The sequence below is a fragment of the Mastigoproctus giganteus genome, chromosome 8 (assembly GCF_048544385.1).
Source record: "Mastigoproctus giganteus isolate SK-2022 chromosome 8, ASM4854438v1, whole genome shotgun sequence".
In the NCBI taxonomy this organism is placed as follows: Eukaryota; Metazoa; Arthropoda; class Arachnida; order Uropygi; family Thelyphonidae; genus Mastigoproctus; species Mastigoproctus giganteus.
Window position 1 is genome coordinate 129677459 of NC_143582.1, and position 23113 is coordinate 129700571.

Sequence of the window (23113 nt, forward strand, 5' to 3'; positions counted from 1 at the left end):
TAGTATGCTGTGATTGTGTACTAGTGTGGAATTTAATCATATGTAGTATTATTATTATTTGCTGCCACACAGTTGGTCTTTTAACTGCAGATTCTTAATGCACAAAGAATCACTGCTGATAATCAGATTAAGAGTACTGCTTCCTCTTGTTGCCTTTCTAACATGCTGATGTAGAAAAGTCATCGAAGAAATCCAAAAAAGTCTTGCTAGTGTGTGTAAGTGACATCTACAAATTCCATTCAACGTCTCAAAAGTTAAAATTCCCTATAATGAGACATTCTGATTTGAGGTCCAACTCTATTTCCCTATACAGCTGTTTGGTATACTCATCACAGTCGTTAGGCCTATAACACACTCCTACTCTCAATTTTGTTTTCCCAGTGCTTATATCACACCAGACTGACTCAATAACTGGACGCACTGCCTTTGATTTAATCTTCTTAACTAAGAGCATAAACCCTCAACCACCTGTCCTGTCTGTCGTTCTTGTATAAAATGCACTCCCCATATTCAAATTCAGCATAAATGATTGACACCACGTCTCCATTATTCCTACAACGCCTGCATTTGACGATTTAATTGGTGCTTCAAATTCATCAAATACATTTACAATGCTAATAACATTAGTGTACATACACATGTTCTTACTTTTATTTACTCTAACAGAGCCTATGTATCCATATGTTCCATGATGACCCACAGCAGGACCTGAAATTCCAGACACCTTATTTTCCAGGTTGCTGGGAAAAAAAATAGATATTTATTTTCACTAACCTCTAACTGAAATTCAGCATAACAGGAAATGCTTCTCTACCACACAGAAGTTCGCTGGCTATCAAGATGATGTTTTGAAGTGAGTGTTAAAACTCAGGGTAGAAGTTTCACTTTTTCTGAGAGAAAAAGAAATCCACTCTTGGAACATTTTGAAAGAAAGGATTTTAGTGTGGTTGGTTGGTGGAACAGACTTCCATCCCTTGTGGTGGAGGTTGATAGCCTAAATAAGTTTAAGGCTCAGCTGGACAGGTATTTCGAACGAACAGAGGGATGAAGTGGAAGTGGTTATTTTTATTTATTTATGTTACTTTTTTTTTGGCTGATGCTGCATAAGCTTGCTTTCTTGCATCAAATGCCTCTACTAATGCTAATGCTAATGCTAATAGACCTAATGACTCTGATGAGTATATTAACAACTGTACAGAGAAATAGAGAGGGTCAGTAAATCAGAGTGTCTTATAATGGGGAATTTTAATTTCCCAGATATTGACTGAAATTTGTGGGTTGATCACTCACACATTAGCAAGGCTTTTGTAGATTTATTAGATGATTGTTTTCTACAGCAGCATACTCGGGAGGCAACTAGTGGGAATTATACTCTTGATCTCATTATCAGTAGTGATTATTTATGCATTAAGAATCTATAGATAAAGGAACCACTAGATAGCAGTCATCACAGTGTGCTGATGTGGGATTTACTCAAAGAGGTAACTACCATCAGAGATAAAGGGAAAGGTTTCTACTTTTGAAAAGGTGACTACAGTGGCCGGAGACAGTTTTTAAATTCTATACAGTGGCACCAACTGATGATGTTACCAACAGCAAATTTTAAATGGAAAGCATTCAAGGAAGTAATCTTCTACTAGGCTTTCATACCAACTAAGAAATATTGTTCCAGTTTTAGCCCTAAATGGATGTCAGATGAACTAATGAGATATGTGGCAGAGAAGAAAAATGCATGGGTTACATATAAATTAACAGGTGACAGTGAAGCCTATGGTATAAGCTGGTGTGTCATTAAGTCAAAAAGGAGGTTATGCAGGCAAAGGATGCAAAGAGTTCTTTACTTATGTAAACTCTAGAAGGAAGGGAATGAATCAGATTGGTCCGGTTGACATCGATGGTTCAACTGTTGATGACCCTGCTCAGGAAGCTAACAAACTGAGTGAGTATTTTTCATCTATATTTACACATGAGAAGTTTTAACAGTAGCATTAGCATTAGTAGAGACATATGATGCAAGAAAGCAAGCTTATGCAGCATCAGCCAAAAAAAAAAAAAGAAGAAAACCCTTCCACTTCACCCCTCCATTCGTTCGAAATACCTGTCCAGCTGAGCCTTAAATTCATTTAGGCTATCAACTTCCACAACAAGGGATAGAAGTCTGTTCCGCCAACCAACTACCCCCTGACTAAAGGCAAATTTCTGCACATCTATCCTACATCTGTCTTTCCTCAATTTGAATTTATGCCCTCTCAGGTGATTATTCTGAGCAAGAGGAAGAATCCCATCAGTATTGAGCATGCTGAAACCATTCAAGGCTTTATACACCTCTATCAGGTCACCTTGCTGGTGCCTAGTCTCCAGACACTGTAATTTGCAAAACTTAAGCCTTTCTTCATAAGAACACCCCTTTGTTCCATTCACTAATCTTGTTGCCCTTCTCTGTACTCGTTCCAGCAGCTCCACATCCTTCTTGAAATGAGGTCTCCAGACCTGTATACAGTACTCAAGGTGTGGCCTGACCATTGCCTTATACAAGGGAATAATCACCTCCTTATCCCTGATAGAAAAATTCCTGTATATCATTGACAAGACACCATGAGCTACTCTTGCAGCCCATCTGCACTGCTCAGAGAACTTCATATCTGACTGCACAATTACCCCCAGGTCCTTTTCATTCTCTACCACTGTCAGTGTAGTAACACAGAGTTGATACATTGCTCTGGAGTTGCTGTTTCCCATATACAGTGAAACTTCCCTTTAACGGACAGCCATGGGGAACGAAAATGTGTCCGTTAGAGAGAAATGTCCGCTAACAAGAAGTCTGAGGGAGAAAAAAAAAAAAGACAGAAAGAAAAATCGTTAAACGTTTAATGTAAAATTAAATTAAAATATATACAGATTTTGAACAATATTTTTGTAAATAATATACAATTACATACACAAGAGATAAAGAAAAATCGTTAAAGGTTTAATGTTGTTGTTGTTGTTTGGTTTTTAGGAGCATTAGCAACTAAGGCCATATTGCTCCGGTGCGGTGGTCATTCCCTGACCTTTCCGCATCCTCCGTATTTGGTGGTGACGGGCTCGAACCCCGGTCTAATCAAGAAGCGTGTGCTATGCACTGCTGCTCCTTCCTACTTGGCTACGGAGGCGCCAAGGTTTAATGTAAAATTAAATTACATTATATACAGATTTTGTACAATAATTTTGTAAATAATATACATACAATTGTGCTATGCATATTATGACTTTATCTTAAGAAAAATACATACAGTAATCACTTATTTTCTTCTGCAACCTTCTTCCGGCTGATAATTTTGTTTTCAACATTTGTTTGGAGTGAAGAAACCATCGAAAGTCCTTCAGTATCTTCTTCAGCGGCAAAAAACATTTTTAAACGATTGATTTGTATGAGCGCTTCTATTTTCATCGGTGGTTCGTCGTTAATATGTTCTTCGACAGAATGACCTTCCATTTCTTCATCCTCATGAGGAACTTCTTGAAAAATATCGATGATGTTGTTGATATCTTTAGCACCATTTTCTGCAGTGAGGTTCGAGTCTATATCTTTGTAGCCAGGGTCACTTGTAGCGGAAGTATCTTACATTATCCAAAGATGTTGAAGTTCTTGTTCTTCTTGGTGCTCCACATTGCTGTTCACAACTTCAATTTTTGCGTTTGAGAAGCCAGACTTTACAAAACAGTTCACGACAGTTTGTTTTCTAATTGCGTTTACTGAAGAGGAAATCTATTGAATCGCAACTAGGATGCTGATTTTCTTTGCAAGGTCACTCGCACATGTTACATCGTTCATGTTTGCAATGAGATGTCTTAAAACACGTTTTCTGTAGTGAAGTTTAAAATTTTTTATTATCCCTTGATCCAAGGGCTGACACTTTGCAGATGTGTTTGGTGGCAGAAAAACGATTTGAATGATACAATTTAATGTGCAGGTGAGATGCAGCATTATCCATGAAAAGAATAATTTTTCTGTTTTGACGAATCATGTTTTGGTTAAAGTGACTTATCCATTCGCTCATGATATCTTGTATCATCCACGCTTTTTTATTAGACTTCCGGTCAACATTCAAAAGATTCAACTTTTTGCCCTTGAAACAACGAGGATTTTGTGGTTTTCCTATAACAAGAGGTTGTTCAAAGTCTCCCAGCACATTTGTATACAATAGTACAGTCAAGCGTTCCTTAGAAATTTTTCCGCCCTGGCACTTTTCATTTTTTAAACTCATTGTTTTTTCAGGAAGAGCTTTAAAAAACAACCCTGTTTCGTCACAGTTGTAAATATCCTTAGCTTCAAAATCACGACATAAATCTTCCAATTTGATGTCCACTCTGTTACAACCCCAGTATCAACAGATCCACCTTCACCACTTACGGTTTTCCAAGAAATTTTATGCCGAGTTTTGAACTTGTCTAGCCATCCCAACCTTTGTATCGTCAGAAGCTTTGAACTCATTTACTCCCATAGATTTCGCAACCTCCAAAGCCTTTTCCCTAATAATAGGCCCAATATCGTCTGCAAACCTGGACATTGCTTAAAACATTATTGTTTTCTGTATTTATAAATACAGAAAACAATAATGGACCCAACACTGAACCCTGAGGGCCTCCACTAATAGCATTAGTCCGTGATGAGCAGTATCCATTGATTACCACTCTCTGTCTTCTCCCCCTCAACCATCCCTTTATCCATAGCAGCAATTTGCCTCCAATGCCACACTGCTCCAATTTATGCAGCAGTCTTCCATGTGCAACAGTATCAAAAGCCTTTCTAAGATCCAAGTAATATTGCGTCAATATAGCGTCTAACTTCGTTAACTTCTCTTCTGGGGAAAATAATGGAGCCACAGGTTAAAGAAGCACTGCAGGATCATCTAGACAAGACTTGAGTTATAGCTCGGACGCAGCACGGGTTTGCTATAGGGGCAGTCTTGTCTGACCAGTTTGATTGGATACTATGATGTGGTCACAAAGGAACTAGATGCAAAGAATTTTGATACATAGGCCTTAGGAAGGCTTTTGATACTGTTGCACAAGGAGGCCTGCAGCATAAACTGGAGCAGTGTGGCATTGGAGGCAAATTGCTGCTGTGGATAAAGGGATGGTTGAGTGGGAGAAGACAGAGTGGTAATCAATGGACACTCCCCTTTGTGGAATAATGTTATTAGTGAGTTCCCCAGGGTTCAGTGTTGGGTCCTTGATGTTTTTTATATTTATTATTGATATCAAAAATGGTATATCAGGCTAAATGTCTAAGTTTGCAGATGATATGAAGGTTGACAGGGTTGTTAATGACATTAATCACAGTACACTACTGCAACAGGATCTAGAAAAGTTGAGCAGATGGGCTGAAAGGTGGCAACTGAAGTTTAACATTGACAAATGTAAAGTACTGCATATGGGTAGCAGTAACCCCATTGTAACGTACCTATTGTGGTACTACACTCGGGTACTGGAGAATGAAAAGGACCTGTGGGTATTGTGCAATCAGATATGAAGTTTTTTGAGCAGTGTAGATGGTCTGGAAGTGTAGCTTGGTGCATTGTTAATAATATACAGGAATTGTTCTAGCAGGGAAAAGGAAGTGATTATCCCCTTGTATAAGCAATGGTCAGACCACACCTTGAGTACTGCGTACAGGTCTAGAGGTCTCATTTTATGAAGGATGCAGAACTGCTGGAATGAGTACAGAGAAGGACAACAAGATTAGTGAAGGGAACAAAGGGTCGCTCTTACAAAGAAATCATTAGCATTAGCATAAGCAAAGGCACATGATGCAAGAAAACAAGCCTATATAGCATCAGCCAAAAAAAAAAAAAAAACACACAACCATCTCATTTCACCCATCCACTCGCTCCAAATGTTTGCCTAGTTCTGCTTTGAATGTGTTTAAGCTATCAACTTCTACGACAGATTGAAGTTTGTTCCAGCAATCAACTCTACCTGCTGGCTAAAGGAAAACTTCCTCACATCTATAATACAACTGTCTTTCCTCAATTTGGATTTATGCTGTCAGGCGATTATACTGAGGAAGAATCTCATTAGCATTCGGCATGCTCAAACCATTCAGACTTTATACACCTCAATCAGATCACCTCGCAGGTTCCTAGTCTCTAGACACTGTAATTGGCAAAACTTAAGACTTTCTTTGTAAGCACAACAGTTTGTTCCATTCACTAATCTTGTTGTTCTTTTCTGTAGTCGTTCCAACAGCTCTACTCTTAAAAGCTATACTCTCTTTTCTTAAAATGAGGCTTCAAGACCTGTATATAGTACTCAAGGTGTGGCCTGACCATTGCCTTATACAAAGGGATAATCACCTCCTTATGCTTGCTAGAAAAATTCCTGTATATCATTGAAAAGACACCATGAGCTACTCTTACAGACTGTCTGCACTGCTCAGAAAACTTCATATCTGCTTGCACAATTACACCCAGGTCCTTTTCCCTCTCTACCACCCTGAGTGTAGTACCACACAGTTGATACGTTACTCGGGGGTTACTACTTCCCATATGCATTACTTTACATTTGTCAATGTTAAACTTCAGTTGCCACCTGTCAACCCACCTACTCTTGATCCTTGTAGATCCTGCTGCAGCAGTGTACTGTCATTAGTGTCATTAACAACCCTGCTGGTCTTCGTATCATCTGCAAACTTGGACATTAAAAACCTGATATACCATCATCAATATCTTTAATAAATACAGAAAACAACAATCGACCCAACATTGAACGCTGGGGGACTCCACTGATAACATTAGTTCACGAAGAGCAGTGTCCATTGATTACCACTCTCTGTCTTCTCCCACTCAACCATCCCTTTATTGATAGCAGCAATTTGCCTCCAATGCCACACAGCTCCAATTTGTACCGCAGCCTTCCATGTGCAACAGTAACATCAGTCCACGATGAGCAGTGTCCATTGATTACCACTCTCTGTCTTCTCCCCCTCAACCACCCCTTTATCCATAGCAGCAATTTGCTGCTATGGATAAAGGGAAGACTGCTACTCCAATTTGTGCAGCAGTCTTCCATGTGCAACAGTATCAAAAGCCTTTCTAAGATCCAAAAATATAATATCAAAGTTATTCCCTGCATCCAGTTCTTTTGTGACTGCATCATAGTATCCAATCAAATTGGTCAGGCAAGACTTCCCCCTAACAAAACCATGCTGTCTGAGCTATAACCGAAGTCTTGTCTAAATGATCCTGCAATGCTTCTTTAACCAGTGCCTCCATTAATTTCCCTGGAACAGAACTTAAACTAACAGGTCTGTAATTACCTGTGTCTCCCTTTGATCCTCCTTTATGGATTGGGATCACATTTGCACATCTCCAGTCCATGGGTACCTCTCCTGAGTCCAAGGAAGCTCTCATAATTATGGCTAAGGGTTTGCTTACTTCCTTTGCTGTCTCCTTTAATATAACTGGATAAATTCCATCCACCCAGGTGCCTTTCTTATGTTTATCTTCAACAGTTTTTTCTCCACTTTACTCTCAGTTATTATAAAATTAACTAGCTTACTGCCACAGTTTAATACACCTCTGGCATTCCCCTCCTTGAATAACTCCTCATGTGTGAATGTAAATGCAAATTATTCATTTCGTTTGTTAGCTACCTGAGCAGGGTCATCAACAGTTGAACCATCGATATCAAGTAGACTAATCTGATTCATCCTCTTTCTTCTAGAGTTTACATAAGCAAGGAACTCTTTGCATCCTATACCAAAGATTTCTTGTAATCTTCCTTTGCCTGCCTAACCTCCTTTGTGACTTGGTTACAGACTAGCTTATATCTATCATAAGCTTCCGCGTCACCTGTTAATTTATATGTATCCCATGCATTTTTCTACTGTACCACATGTCTAATTAGTTTATCTGACATCCATTTAGGCCTAAATCTTGAATGTTGATTTGTCTTTTGGTGGCTTGAACATAGGTTGGTTTATTAGTACTTAGGGCTGATAAAGATTTTTTGGTCTCTTGGTAGTTGACATTGTGTTTAATTTTGTATGACTGTATGTGTTTTTCACATACAGTGATACGAAAACGCTGGATGTGCTTCTCTGCAGTTTGGATAACTAAGTGTTGTAGATGTGCATTCAGTGTTTGTGTGCGCAGTGGATCCACATGCAGAACAGGCAGCTGCCCCCTCTGCAGACTGTCCGTGAGTGCTCAAACATCTGGCACTTGTAGTAGCATAAGGGTTTTGGAATATACGCTTTAACATGGAAATTAAGATAACCTGCTTTGATTGGTGGTTTTGGTTTATCAAAAGTGAGTATTATGTTCCGAGTACGTTAGTATGCCATCCTTTTTTGTCATTATTCTTTTTACATTGGTTACTTCTTGATCTTGTAGTTCTTGTTTCAACTCTTCAACTGACATGTTCATGAGGTCTCATTCAGTGATGAAACCTCTTGATGTGTTCAGGGAAACATGTGGTGAAATGGTAACTGAAGTTCCACCAAAAGTTTTTAGTTTTAGCAGTTGCTCAGACTGTCGATCAGTGACAACTTCAACCAGTAAGTCTCTTAAGCTTAAGCGATGAACTGTCGTGGGAGTACGTATTATTATTTCTAATTTTTGCGCTAGAAATGGCAAGAGTTATGCAATAGGTTGTTTTCGTTTGCATGAATGATAAGGAAGGTTGGAATTCTGATTTTGGCTATGTCAGTCTTTTGACGTTTACCTGCAACACAATCAGGCTCTGACTGTTTTCACCCTGTAAGGGTCTCATCTATGCACACAGTGGATTTCTGGGTTTTAGGAACTGATAGGTCCATTTTGCCCTGGAAGAGGGAGCTTTTTCCATCCAGGTTACTGGCCCCGCCATGTGGAGGCAGGAACAGTGCCACCTTTGTGACCAAGCGGTAGTCGATTAGCAATAAAACAAAAAATTAAAGAGAAGAAAGAAAGGTTACTTTTCTTTCTGATATAGTGTTTTCTTTACTGAATGAATTGAGTGTTAATATAATGCTGAAAATAAGAAATGATATTATTTCACCAAGAAAAAGACACTTGATTATTAAATCGCTTGGCACGTGGGGCCAATATGATGAGACAGTTTGGTGAAACTGTTAGGAATGCTATTATGATATAGTTTCAAAAACAGACTATTAATGGCCTTTTTTGAAAAAAGATTGGTTATTGTATTCTAGCAATTATAATAATTTATATGATTAATATTTCCCTATGTATTTTTGGCAGAAATATAAACCCAGTGAGTTAAATAACAAATGTTAAAATTAAATTCACGTCTTTTATCAAGAGTTGCAAATTAGCTGTTAAGATATTAGCATTAGCAATTAGTAAAGGCATATGATGCAAGAAAGCAAGCTGATATAGCATCAACAAAATAAAAAAAATAAAACATTCCCATTTCACCCATCCATTCACTCCAAATGCTTGTCTAGTACTGCAAATTTCTGCACATCTATTCTAAAATTGACTTTTCTCAATTTCAATTTATGTGCACTCAGGTGAGTAATCTGAGAAAGAGGAAAAATCCCATCAGCACTGAGCTTGTTCAAATCATTCAAGGCCTTATACACCTCAATTAGATTACCTCGCAAGAGCCTAGTCGCCAGATGCTGCAACTTGAACATAAGCCTTTCTTCATAACGACAACGCTTTGTTCCATTCACCAAGCTCGTTGCCCTTCTCTGTACTCATTCAAGCAGCTCTACATCCCTCCTAAAATGAGGCCTCCAGACCTGTACACAGTACTCAAGGTGTGGCCTGACCACTGTCTTATACAAGGAGATAATCATCTCCTTATCCCTGCTAGAAAAATTCCTATATATCGTTGACAAGGCACCATGAACTACTCTTGCAGACCATCTGCACTGCTCAGAAACTTCATATCTGACTGCACAATTACCCCAGTTCCTTTTCATTCTCTACCACTGTCAGAGTAGTACCATAAAGTTGATACGTTACTCGGGGTTACCACTACCCATATGCAGTACTTTACATTTGTCAATGTTAAACTTCAGTTGCTACCACTCAGCCCATCTGCTCAACTTTTCCGGATCCTGTTGCAGTAGCGTACTGTCATTACTGTTATTAACAACCCTGCCAACCTTTGTATCATCTGGAAACTTGGACATTAAGCATGATATACCGTCATTAATATCATTGATAAATAAAGAAAACAACAATGGGCCCAACACTCAACTCTGGGGGACTCCACTAATAACATTAGTCCATGAATAGCAGTGTCCATTGATTACCACTTTCTGTCTTCTCCCACTCAGCCATCCTTTTATCCATTGTAGCAACTTGCCCTTAATGCCATAATGCACCAATTTGTACAGTAATCTTCCATGTGCAACAGTATCAAAAGCTTTCTTAAAATCCAAGTATAAGATATCAAAATTATTTTTTGCATCCAGTTCCTTCGTGACCACATCATAGTATCTAATCAAATTTGTCAGAGAAGATCCCCTTAACAAACCCATGCTGTTTGTGAACTATATCTGTCTTGTGTCTTGTAAAGCTTCTTTAACCAGTGACTCCATTATTTTCCCTGGAACAGAATTTAAATTAACAGGTCTGTAATTACTTGTGTCGTCCTTTGATCCCTTTGTGAATTGGGGACACATTTACACATCTTCAGTCCATGGGAACCTCCCCTGAGTCCAAGGAAGCTTTTATAATTATGGCTAAGGGCTTGCTTACTTACTTTGCTGCTTCTTTAAATATAACTGGATAGATTACATCCACCCCAGGTAACGTTCTTATGTTTATCTTCAATTTCTTCTCCACTTCACTCTCAGTTATTATAAGATTATCTAGCTTTCTGCTAGAGTTTAATACACCTCTGGCATTCCCCTCCTTGAATAACTCCCCATGTGTGAATGTAGATGCAAAATACTCATTCAATTTGTTAGCTACCACAGCAGGTTCATCTACAGTCGAACCATCGATATCAAGTGGACCAATCTGATTCATCCCCTTCCTTATAGAGATTACAAAAGTAAAGAAGATTTTGCTGTTTTTATTTGCATCCTTTGCCAAAGTTTTCTTACAATCTACCTTCGCTTGCCTAACCTTCTTTGTCACTTGATTACAGACCAGCTTATATGTACCATAGTCTTCTGTCACCTGATAATTTTTATGCATCCCATGCATTTTCCTTCTCTGTCACATGTATCATTAGTTCATCTGCCATCCATTTAAGCCTAAACCTATAAAAGGATTTCTTATTTGAGACAAAAAGCCTAGTAGTTTCCAAGATTACTTCTTTGAATGGTCCCATTGAAAATTCTTCCCATTGAGAATTTTCTGTTGGTAACATCATCAGTTGATCCCATTGTATAAAATTTAAAAACTGTCTGAGACCACTGTAGTTACCCTTAAGAAAGCAAAAACTATTCCCTTTACCCCGATGGTAGTTACATTTTTAAGTATATCCGACATCAGCACACTGTTGTTACTGCCACCTAGTGGTTCCTTTATCGGTAGATTCTTAATGCATGAAGAATCACTGCTGATAATCAGATCAAGAGCATAACTCCCTCTAGTTGCCTTTCGAACATGTTGCTGTAGAAAATAATTATCCCATAAATCTAGGAAGGCTTTGCTAGTGTGTGAGTGGCACCTCCGTAGCCAAGTGGGCAGGAGCAGCAGTACGTAGCACACGCTTCTTGACTAGACCGGGGTTCGAGCAATTGACAACCAAATACAGATGATGCAGAAAGGTCAAGAAATGACCACTGCATATATATCCGGAGCGATATGGCCTTAGTTGTTAATGCTCCTAAAAACCAAATAACAACAACAATAGTGTGTGAATGACCAACCCACAACTTCCACTCGATATCTGGGAAGTTAAAATCCCCCATTATATGACAATCTGATTTACTGGCTCACTCTATTTCTGTGTTGTTCATTGTACTTATCAGAGTCATTAGGCCTGTAACTCCTAGTCTCAATTTTGCTTTCCAATGCTTATGTCCCACCAAACTGACTCAACATTGCACTGTACACCCATGTAAGCTGGATGCACTTCCTTAGATTTTATGTGTTTCTTACTAACATCAACACCCCTCCTCCCTTCTTATCCTTTCTATCATTTGTTTGTACATGTTTTACTCCTCAAATCCCAATTTTGCATTCTTTATATCTGTGTGACACCACGTCTCTGATATCCCAACAATGTCTGTCTTTGATGTCTTGACCAGCACCTTAAATTCATAAAATTTATTTACTAAACTCCTAGCATTAGCGTACATGCACCTGTTCTTAATCTTAGCTATCCTAACAGAGCCCATGCATTTACTTGTTCCATGATAACTGCCAGCAGTCCTGGAAATCCTAAGCAACTTTCTTTCCAGGCTGCTGCCCATTCCATTAGAAGCAGTGCAAGAATCACTTTGGGGTATATGAACTTAGAGATATTTTGTAATTTGTTATTAAAAATGATTAAGTCATCTATGTACCTCAAAACAGTTCTCAATTAGTTGATTACTAATTGAGAAAAGGACCTTCATTAATAATGAAGAAATAGGTTCATACATAAAGATGAAAATTGGTACTTACTGAGACACCAATGACCTGTTATATGTATTAACACCATCAAAGATAGAGTTATTGAAAATACACAGATCTATATAATTTCATTAAACCATTTGGCATGGTTAACTGCAATTTTATCTTTAAATTTCAATACAGTACAATACAGTTTTTTAATGGGTCTGATATAAATAAATACTGAAAATAATAAAGGTACTGACATAAGCAAATTTGTGAAATCATAAGTCGACACTATGAAGGCCAGAATCATTGGTACCAGTAATGGAAAAGAAAACAGACAAAAATTGTTTCCCTTATTTTTGTATACCTTTATTCTTATCCCAACTAACAATGGTACCAATAAGTTATACAGGGTGATTCAGGAGGAATAGTAAAAATTTTGGGAAGTTTTAAAATCGATTATTCTGAGTAAAAAAAGTTCATATAAACATGTGTCCAATTCTCAATGGATATAGAGATAATACAGCTGTTTGAAACTGGCATGTTTGAAAATGGCATGCACAAAGCCATTATGGGAGGTATTAAAAAACAATAAATGACTTATTGTTTGTATTTATTGACTTTTTGAATGATATAAAACACAAATAATTGACAGTTTACAATAAATGTTAAAAAATTCCACTGCCAACCTCAATGCACTTTGCAACTCTTGTGGTAATATGACGTGTTACATATTACCACACATCTGAGTTCCTTTATGAGGGTAGCAGTATCCAAAATGTGAGCATGCAATTCTTCTCTTGCATTCATCTTTTCTTTGTATACTGCACTTTTAATCCATCCCCACAAACAAAAATCTAACAGAGTGAGGTCTGGAGACCTTGGTGGCCAATGAATGGGAACACCATGGCAGATCCACTGTTCAGGGAAAGTTCAATTTAGATATCGTATCACCAGACAGGTATAATGTGCAGGAGTTCTGTCATGCTGAAGTACATACCAATCTTTGTAGACAAGGGAACATCCTTCAATAGGAGTGGAAGTTTGTTTTGCAGAAATTCTAGGTAAATGGGCCCTGTAAGACAATCTTGTAACACAATAGGCCATCAACTAATTGTCAATGATACTGCACCACACATTTACAGAGAAGCGATGTTGAAAATTTGTTTCTACAGTGGCATGTGGATTTTCGTCTGACCACCTATGAGAGTTACGGGTGTTGTTGATACCATCATGGGTGAAAGTAACTTCACTGCTGAACAGTATTAATGGAATTAATCAGCAATTAGCATTTACCCACCAACAAAATTCCAACCACTGAGCATCATCTCCTGGTCGAAGGTGTTGCAATGCTGTACGTGAAATGAATACAAGCTGTGCTCACGTAATATTCACCATACTTTTCTGTGGAACACCGATAAGCATAAAAAAATTGTGTGTACTAATAGTAGGACTACGTTCTACCAACTGAAGAATGAGTTCTATTTCATTAGCATTAATTGAGGTATATGATGCAAGAAAACAAGCTTATAGAGCATCAGCCAAAAAAAAAAAAAAAAAAAAACACCCTTCCCATTTCACCCATCTGGTCACTCCAAATGGTTGTCTATATTTCATCTATGATTTTGTCTATGATTTCATCTACATTTTGTCCATTTGCACATTCAGAATAAATAAGAGCACTGGGAACTGTACCAGTCTCATGCAGTTTGGTGTAAACACTAGTAAATGCTCTTGAATCTGGTATTCTACGGTTAGGAAACCGTTATTTACCTCTACAAGCGGTATTTTCTACAAGCAGCAGTAGCGCTTCCACCGCAAAAACCATAGACAAACACCATATCAGCATATTCAGCATGTGTGAAGATGTGTGGCATTCTTAACAACACTTCTAACCCCAAACAGCATCAGGTTATAACTGCTTCTTGGTCACATCTGATTCAGGGAGCTGTGCACACCAGTTTCAAACAGCTGTATCTCTGCATCCATTGAGAATAGGACACACATTTATACAAACTTTTTTACTCAGAATAATCGATACTATAACCTCCCAAAATATTTAATATTCCTCCTGAATCACCCTGTATATTAATAATAATAATTCTTCATTAATCTTTATTAATTATTATTATTATTATTATTATTATTACTTTATTATTACTTTATTCAGTTATAATTTCTTAGTACTGTCCAATGAATTTTTTTTTAAACATGCAATCCATTAAGTCTTCAAATTTTTGATACTTTTTTTTCTACTCCTCATTCTCCCATCTACACATTTTGCAATGGCCACTACATCTAAATACCACTGTTATGCTTCACACAACTATAATATATATAGGAATATATATAGTGCGCACGCACACACAGTTGACTTGGCGCATTATAGCCTTAGACACTAATGCACCATAAAATCCTAAAAAAAGCAAGCAAGCAACCAACCAACCACATACACACAGTTGACTTGGCGCATTATAGCCTTAGACACTAATGCACCATAAAATCCTAAAAAAAAGCAAGCAAGCAAGCAACACACACACACACACACACACACACACACACACACACACACACACACACACACACACACACACACACACACACACACACACACACACACACACACACAATTATACATAACAATACAAAATCTCATAAATTCAGCACTGAAAATTTTACAAAAAAGCAAAAAACTCTAAAATTAGAAATTACCTCGTAAGTCCTGCAGTCTCTTAAAAATAGTGTATTTCCTGATGTCAATCAACTTCCGCAATGCATGTAAGCTGTTGCAAATTGTAGATGTTATTTCAAATTTTAGACCACAAAAGGTGGTCTAAAATTAGAAATAAATTTGAGTGCAGAATTTTTTTTTTAACTTAAAACTCAGAATGTGACATTGGGAATCACCTTTTGAACTTCTTTAACCCTTAGTCAAGTGTACCAGCACTTTTTAATGATCACAGGTATACTTAGAAAAAGTTACCCTTTTCATTACCTTAAAAATTGGTAAGAAATAATTCAAAATTGTTCACATTTTGACACTAGCTTTATTTTCAGACTCCTACGAACACAAATGTGAAAAACCCAATTTTTATATTAAAAACACACATTTTAATTATTATTAATATTTTTTTTTAAATAAAACCCTATTTGCAGTGCTTTATAGATGTTTGTTATCATCTCCCTTTTTTGGGTCAGTGAAATGCAAATCAAATATTCCAGCAAGCAAAATGCACATAAAAAAAAACAGTATGCTACAAACTGAAAATGCGTAAGTCAATTCTGCAATTTTCTAATTTTGCATAATAAACAATTTCTGGTTTATTCAATTAATAAACATTTCTGGAATTTTCACTGGAGAAATGAAAGGAAAATATTTTTTTTTCCTTCTTTTGAAACTGTGTGGGATCATGAAGACCCTACCCCGTGTGCCTGCCCTGTGTTAATGTAGGTTTGGTAATTAAATAATGTTGCTCACCTTAGTACACATTCCAATGACTGCCAAAACAGCAGCAGTAGGCAAGTTTCCAGCTTAATTACAAGTTAAAAGAAAAAAAAAAAGTCTGAGTAACAATATTGCCAGCAGTAATTAAGTGGAGCCAATGGGGAACATAAACAGATAGGTTTCAAAAATCTGATAAAGAAACAAGTCAAAGTTTTGCTGGATTTATGAGATTCTATTGTATTATATATTATTTTACATCAGCAATACTGAACAAAAATCTCCATTTCAGGTTTCAATTATTTAGTATTTTAATAACTGCAGAAATAAATCTAACCTGTTATCGTATGTAAAAATACACCAGGCTTTACCACTTTTACTTCAACACTATTTATAGCAACAACATGCTGAAAATTACTGTTGGTTGGCAGCCAAGTTATGATAGCTGAAGTGGAAGTGATATGCAATGCCTTAACACATGCAGGAGCAAGTGGAATATCTATAAGAAATAAAGAAATGTATTAGCTTTAGTAAGAAGAAAATACACCACTTAACAAACACTGAGTGACCACTGAATTATGACTACCTACCAATTAGTGTTGGAACACCATTTGCACAGATAACAGCCACTATTCACCTAGACATTGATTCCATTAGAAGTCTGAAGATAGCTATAGAGATATGCAGCCATGCTGCCTGCAAGGCTTTCCACAGTGTTGGAATATATGTTGGTTGTGCATCCATACACCTCACTTCGCATTCCAAAATATCCTACAGGTGTTCAATTAGATCAAGGTCAGACAAATTTTGAGGCCAATCAAGATGGGTGACACCTTCGCTCTGTTCCTCGAACCACTTACACACAGTGCGGGCCTGATGGCACAACACATTATTGTCTTGGAAGATCCCATTTCTGTCTGGGGAAAAATGAAACATGGCAGGGTGCACGTGGTCTCCTCAGAGCTGCTGGTAGACCTCACCACTGAAAAATTGGTCCATACATACCAGGGGTGTTAGTTCTTATCAGCAAAACATGCCCTGTATTAAGGAACCACAGCCTGAATAGCTGGCACCATGGATAGGTTGGTCTTAATTCAGTGATCACTGGGTGTACATGCAAGGGTTACTCAAAATCTAATGCCAACACTACAGTGTATCTCCACTCACGATAAGGAAACAGGACAATTATATACATGTCCACAGGAATTCTTGACTTTCAATAAATGGAGAAATGAGCATGTACACTGTAGGTAGTCTTTATAAGAGCACTGATCTTAGGAAACAAGACCAGTGCTTTTATAAAGGCTGAAATTTTATGAGGGGAAGATACAAATGAATGTTTCCATAGTTTTTAGAAAATGCAAGCACAATGTTTTGCCTATTTCCACCCAAGTGATGCTGATTATTGTATATGACTGGGATGGCATCATTCTGTGGCATCTGTGTACTAGAATTCATTCCTAAAGAGGCAATTGTATTGAGCAATGTGATATGCTGCCACCTTGTTGATGGAATATATATATTTTTTTTTTTCTGCAAGTGCTACTATGGCCTATTGAGCCTATTCCAGTGGTGTAATCAGTACAGGTTATTAAAATAGATTTAGAGGAGCATATATATTAATCAGTTTTAGATACTGGAAAAACTCAGTTGTCCCCAATAAAATGACTAAGCTGAAGTGACTCTGCAGGTTAGAGAGAGGGCTTGGAATGATATGGATCTGACATCACCATTAACTGTGAAATATGTTTTACAGTTAATGGTGACCACACAGTGCAAGCAAAGTGGAGGTTCATTTCCTAGCAATTTTTTTTTTTTTTTTAGTAGCATTAGCAACTAAGGCCATATTGCTCCAGGGATATGCAATGGTCACTCCCTGACCTTTCCACATCCTCCGTATTTGGTGGTCACGGTCTGAAACCCTAGTCTAATCAAGAAGCGTATGCTACGCACTGCTGCCCACCTGGCTACAGAGGCACCAATCTTTCCTAGCAATAAATGGAGAAGTGTAAAGTGAGTATGACCAATGTGTGCTCTGGCCGAAACAACCTCTTTGTGTCTGTTTGATCGAAAACTGGATTTCAATAGCTGTGGATTCTGTTTTATGCTTCTTAACTTGTTATATAACTGGTTATCCAAACTTTCTGCTCATTTTTCATTGCATACCCAGTGTATGATTGGTTTATAGTCTGTATAAGGAATCTGGATGTGATCATTATCAGAGGGGTTTCATGCTACTTTATCTGCATGTTCATTTCCTGGTATTCCAGATATCCAGCAGAATATGATGGCCTGTTTATCCTTATTGAGTTGCAATATTTGAGATCCTATTTGTTTTACAAGTGGATGTGAAGAGTGAAAATTGGTATGGAGGGCCATCACTGCACTCAAAAGAGTCTGCATAGATTATAGTTTTTGGACTGAAATAATTTTTTATTTCAGTCCTTTGAGGTCAAAGCCATCTTAATGGCATAAGAGTTCTTCAGTGAAGACACTATATTCCTGTGGTAATAAGACAGAGAATGTTATGTTGGATGACCATAGTAGCTCTTGCAGCTGTGTCACATTTGGAAACGTCAGTATAAATTTGTAGAGAGTGTGCATTTTCCAAGGAGAGGGGCTGCACGTAGTTTCTGAAAGGTTTGATTGTTCAGAAATCATCACATAAAAGTATGCTCATTTTCCATGGAGATTTTTTCAATTTCTCTATCTTGGTGAGAATTGGTCAAATGCATATTCCACTGCTGAATTAGCTCTTGTAGATGGAATCCAATATGTTTGTTTTTGTGAGGTTTATTTCTAAAAGATTTACCCATTAAGGACCACTGAGGTATGGCCTGATAGGATGAGAAGGAAGGCTATGTATTTTAACAGCATAATTCAGGAGCAGCATCTTTCTCCAAAGGCAAAGTGGAAGTTCATTAGCTTCTATATATATCTTTGGATTAACAGTCCTGAGCACACCACATTGTGCTAGGCTGAGACTTGCTATCAGTCTTTCGAGTGGAACCATAAACTGGGCACCATAATCTAACTGAGATCTGATAAAAACTCGGTACAGGTGGAATAGAGTATATTATATATGAGATGACTTTTAAGTATATTCAGATTTTTCATACAGACAGTTTTGTATTTGTAGTATATGTTAGTTTGGTGTCAAACGTCATGCCCGTGAATGGGATATTGTTGGTAACTGATATTGGTTGTTCCCAGTGATAATTCAGGTTCTAGGTGTAGTTGACGCTTTTTACAAAAGTGAATGGCTGTAGTTTTGATTGCCAATAGATGATAACCATTACATGAAGTCCATGACACTATTTTGTTTATTGTGAGCTGCAGTTGTCTTTCAATGGAATGCATATTCTGTGGATGGCAAGATATTGCAATGTCATCAGCATAAAGATAAATGTTTACATTACTCAGAACGTTCTGTTAGAGTGTAGTGCTGAGTACCAATCCCTGTGGTACACCTTCTCTTTGGACATGCGATTGCAAAACAGAATTATGATAAATCACTTGAAAAGTTCTATTTTTAAGGTAGCTCTCTATGATCATTGGGAGTTGATCTCAGAGTCGTATGGCATACAAGTCTTGCAAAATGCCATAGTACCAAGTGATGTTATATGCTTTTTCAATATCCAAGCATACCATGGCAGGATTTTTTTTTCGGATAAAGGCATTCCATAAGTTACACTCAGCTTTCACCATAAGGTCCATAACATGGATCAGTTTTTGCAGAAGCCGTATTGATTACAACCGATGATCGACGGTACACAAGTCTATTGTGTACCATCTTTTCTAATGTCTTGTCCATGCAGCTGGTAAGGAAATGACACCATGAGTGAGGATGGAATTTTTTGGAGAAGACCTGATTCAGAAAAGGCAATACAAAGTTGAATGCCTTTTTGTCTAGGCATTGCAACATGAGTTAATAAATCCGATCAGGAAGTGATGCCCTAAAATTGTAAAGCATTGATGGAAGTGTGCTGAAATTTATTTTGCATCACTCAACCTTGATTTTAAGTTGCTGAAAAGATGCAGATATATCTGAGATCTGTGCAAAAATTTCTGCCAGAACATTAGGTATTTCAACAGGAGTTGATAAGTCTTGCCTGTTCCACCTTAGTATTCGAGAGGATGTTGGTAGAAATTTACCATTCAGTTTTTTTATTTTATTACAAATTATTTTGCAGTTGGTATTCTTCATTATAGCAGAGGCAAACTGAATCCAACAATCCTTTTAGCCTTTTTCCTTAAAAATTGTGCTTTTGCTTTAAGTTTTTTGAAATTTATAAGGTTCCCAGCTGTTGGGTGTTTATGAAACAGGTTCAAAGCCTGGTTTTTCTCTTTTTTGGCAAGTCGGTATGCATCACTCCACCACTGATTAGCATATTTAAAAGGACTGGTACAGATTTTGGGTATGGCATTCAGAATCTGCATCATGATGTGTTGTGTTGTGTAGCATCGTCGATGGGTTGGTATTTGATAATTTCATCATCAAATGAGATGATCAAAACAATAACTTTAAGCAGGTATCTGCCTGAGGGATTCTAGTTGTTTGGATTTCATAAATTATCGGATAATGGCCACTGTTTATTCAGAGTTGACCAGCGGATGAGTGGAAACAATGTTGGAGTGCAGATTGTTAACTCTATAGCTGAAGTTGTTCTAGTGGAGAAATGAATGTAAGTATTTGCACCAGTATTCAACAGCGTTAAATTATGTTTGTCAAGCAGTGATTCCAGAAGTTTTCCTTATCTGTCTCATTAAATTTCCTTAATAAACAAAAGGAAAGAGGAATCTGTAGCAGAAGTTCTTTTAGGTCATTATTAAAATATTCTTTGTTAGGTGATAGGTAGATTGAAACTACTGTTAACATGATCCCTAAGGAGACACAGGTATTGCTACTGCTTCTAAGGAGAGACAGATATTGTTACTGCTTCTAAGGGGGTGTCTCCATAGCCAGGTGGGCAGGAGCAGCAGTGCATAGCACATGCTTCTTGATCAGACTGGGGTTCGAGCCCGTGACCACCAAATATGGAGGATGCAGAAAGGTTGGGGAATGACCACCGCATATCCCTGGTGCAATATGGCCCTTAGTTGCTAATGCTCCTAAAAACCAATTAACAGAATGGTACCCAAGAGGAGCTAGAAGAAAACCTGGAAGACAAAGGCAGAGATGGATAGATGAAATTCATGAGTAGTAAATGGATGGCCAGTGCTCAAAACAGAAGGAACTGGAAAGTTGCTGGAGAGGCCTTCATCCTGCAGTGGATTGAAAATGGCTGATGATGATGATGATGAAGGAGGCCTACAGTGGAACATGTTTAATATGGATTCTTGAGTTTACAAGAATGCCTACATATTCATGCACAGTATTATTGTTATTTCTATTTTGTTGATATATGGTATAGTTCTTGATTACTGGAGTTACTTTTGGAGATAGATTAGTTTCTTGTAAACATATGCTTACGGGACTATAATGCTTGATTAGGTCATAGGTATTGCTGATATTGATACACAGGCCTCTACATTTCCACTGAACGATGTGGTCCATTATTTGTTTTAGCAGTTTGGTTTAATTCAGTCTGTTTTTGTCTCTCCAATTTTATTCTTTTCTTTTTTTGAGTATATAGGACATCCTGTGTCCATTTGTCTTCTATGTACAGTGATACTGATTTGCTATAACTCACCTGGGTTGTCATCTCTATCCACATTCGATATATTTGACTGATTTCTCTACATTGGAACAGCTGTTTGAGTTTTTATGGCTTTTGATGAAGACTGGGATGCAGTTGGCAGTAATGGAATTGGTGTCTTGTTGGCATGATCCATTATATAGTTCCTCAGGAGACTGCTCTGAGGTTGAGAATAGTTCTCGGGAGAAATCTGCAATAGACGTGGTTGGGGAAATGACACGTCAGTTTGTGCTGCTGCTGATTGGCACTTCTTTTCTGCTGCTGCTGTTGCATGGGTATGTTTTGGTGTAGTGAGCATAATTTGCTTTGTTGCCTTCTCGTAAGTGACTTTCTGCTCTACTTTGTATTTTTGGATCATTTTCCCTATTTCCATGGTTCACAGGACTTTGAATACGCAAGGTGTTGGTGTTGACAGTTCGGAAAATGTCATGTTTCAGTATCACATTCCATTTGTGTGTGTGTGTGTGTGTGGGATTTTGATCCACAGTTTGGGCATGTCGAATCCCCCTAAGCAGACAGTCTGAGAGGGCCCAAATTTTTGACACTTATGACATCTGATGGGGTTAGGAATGTAGGATCTTACACAGAAATTGAGATTGTCAGCTTTAACACTTGATGGTAAATTTGATGTGCCCAGGGGCTCACATCTGGTGAGTATGGGCTATCCAGCTCAGGACACCCAGGGTCCTGAGCTGGATATCATCATTCTTCTCTTTTTTGGTGATTTCCTTCTATTTCTCTCTCTCTCTCTCAGGGTAACTCAAAATTTTTTTTTTTTTGGCTGGTGCAGCATAAGCCTCAGGCTTCCTTGCACCATATGGCTAATAATAATAATAATAATAATAATAATAACATAAGGATGATGTTCTGTGTGGGAACAAGCTGATTATCTTTTCTGAACATAATCTGCTTAGCCTGTGTGACGTTTTGTTCTTTTAACTCTTGGACCAGTTCACCTTCTGTGACACTGATCTAATTCCACTCAGAAATTACCCCTTTGGAAGTATTTAGTGTTGCATGTGGGGTAACTTGCACAAGCATACCACCAAAGGTTGGGAGTTTCAGCAGAGTTCTGATTATTCACAACTTTCACTTTCTATTAGTAAATCTGCAGATCTAAGTCTTTTCAACATTTCTGTATGAGAAATGGGGAGAGAATATGCAAGCATTTGTTTGATAAGGAGTGGAAGATAAGGAAAGATGGGCATTCCAGTTACTCTTTGTCAGTATGCAGTCTTTTCAACTATGACATGTCATGGTCAGTGTCATTTAATTTAGAACACGACAAGCATTGAGGGTAATTATCAAATTCAATGATTGCTCCTTTTAGTCCTGGGAGAAGTAGCTCTTTCCACCCAGGTTTCTGTTCCCATCATGTGGAGGCGGGACCAGTGCCCGACCACCGACCAAGCAATCACAGCAATATGTTGCTAGCGAGGGTAGCAATAACACTGCTAGCAGGGGTAGCAGTGAAG

The 23113-nt window shown here is 37.9% G+C and overlaps 1 protein-coding gene across 1 annotated transcript in view; it reads right to left on the minus strand.

The window, feature by feature from the left end:
* LOC150081819 (RIMS-binding protein 2-like) overlaps nt 1-23113 on the minus strand; it is a 1020459-nt gene that overhangs the window by 388358 nt on the left and 608988 nt on the right. The window contains exon 17 of the mRNA XM_090380329.1: nt 16277-16438. Within this exon, the coding sequence (XP_090236455.1) occupies nt 16277-16438 (162 nt within the window). The remainder of the gene's footprint in view (nt 1-16276; nt 16439-23113) is intronic.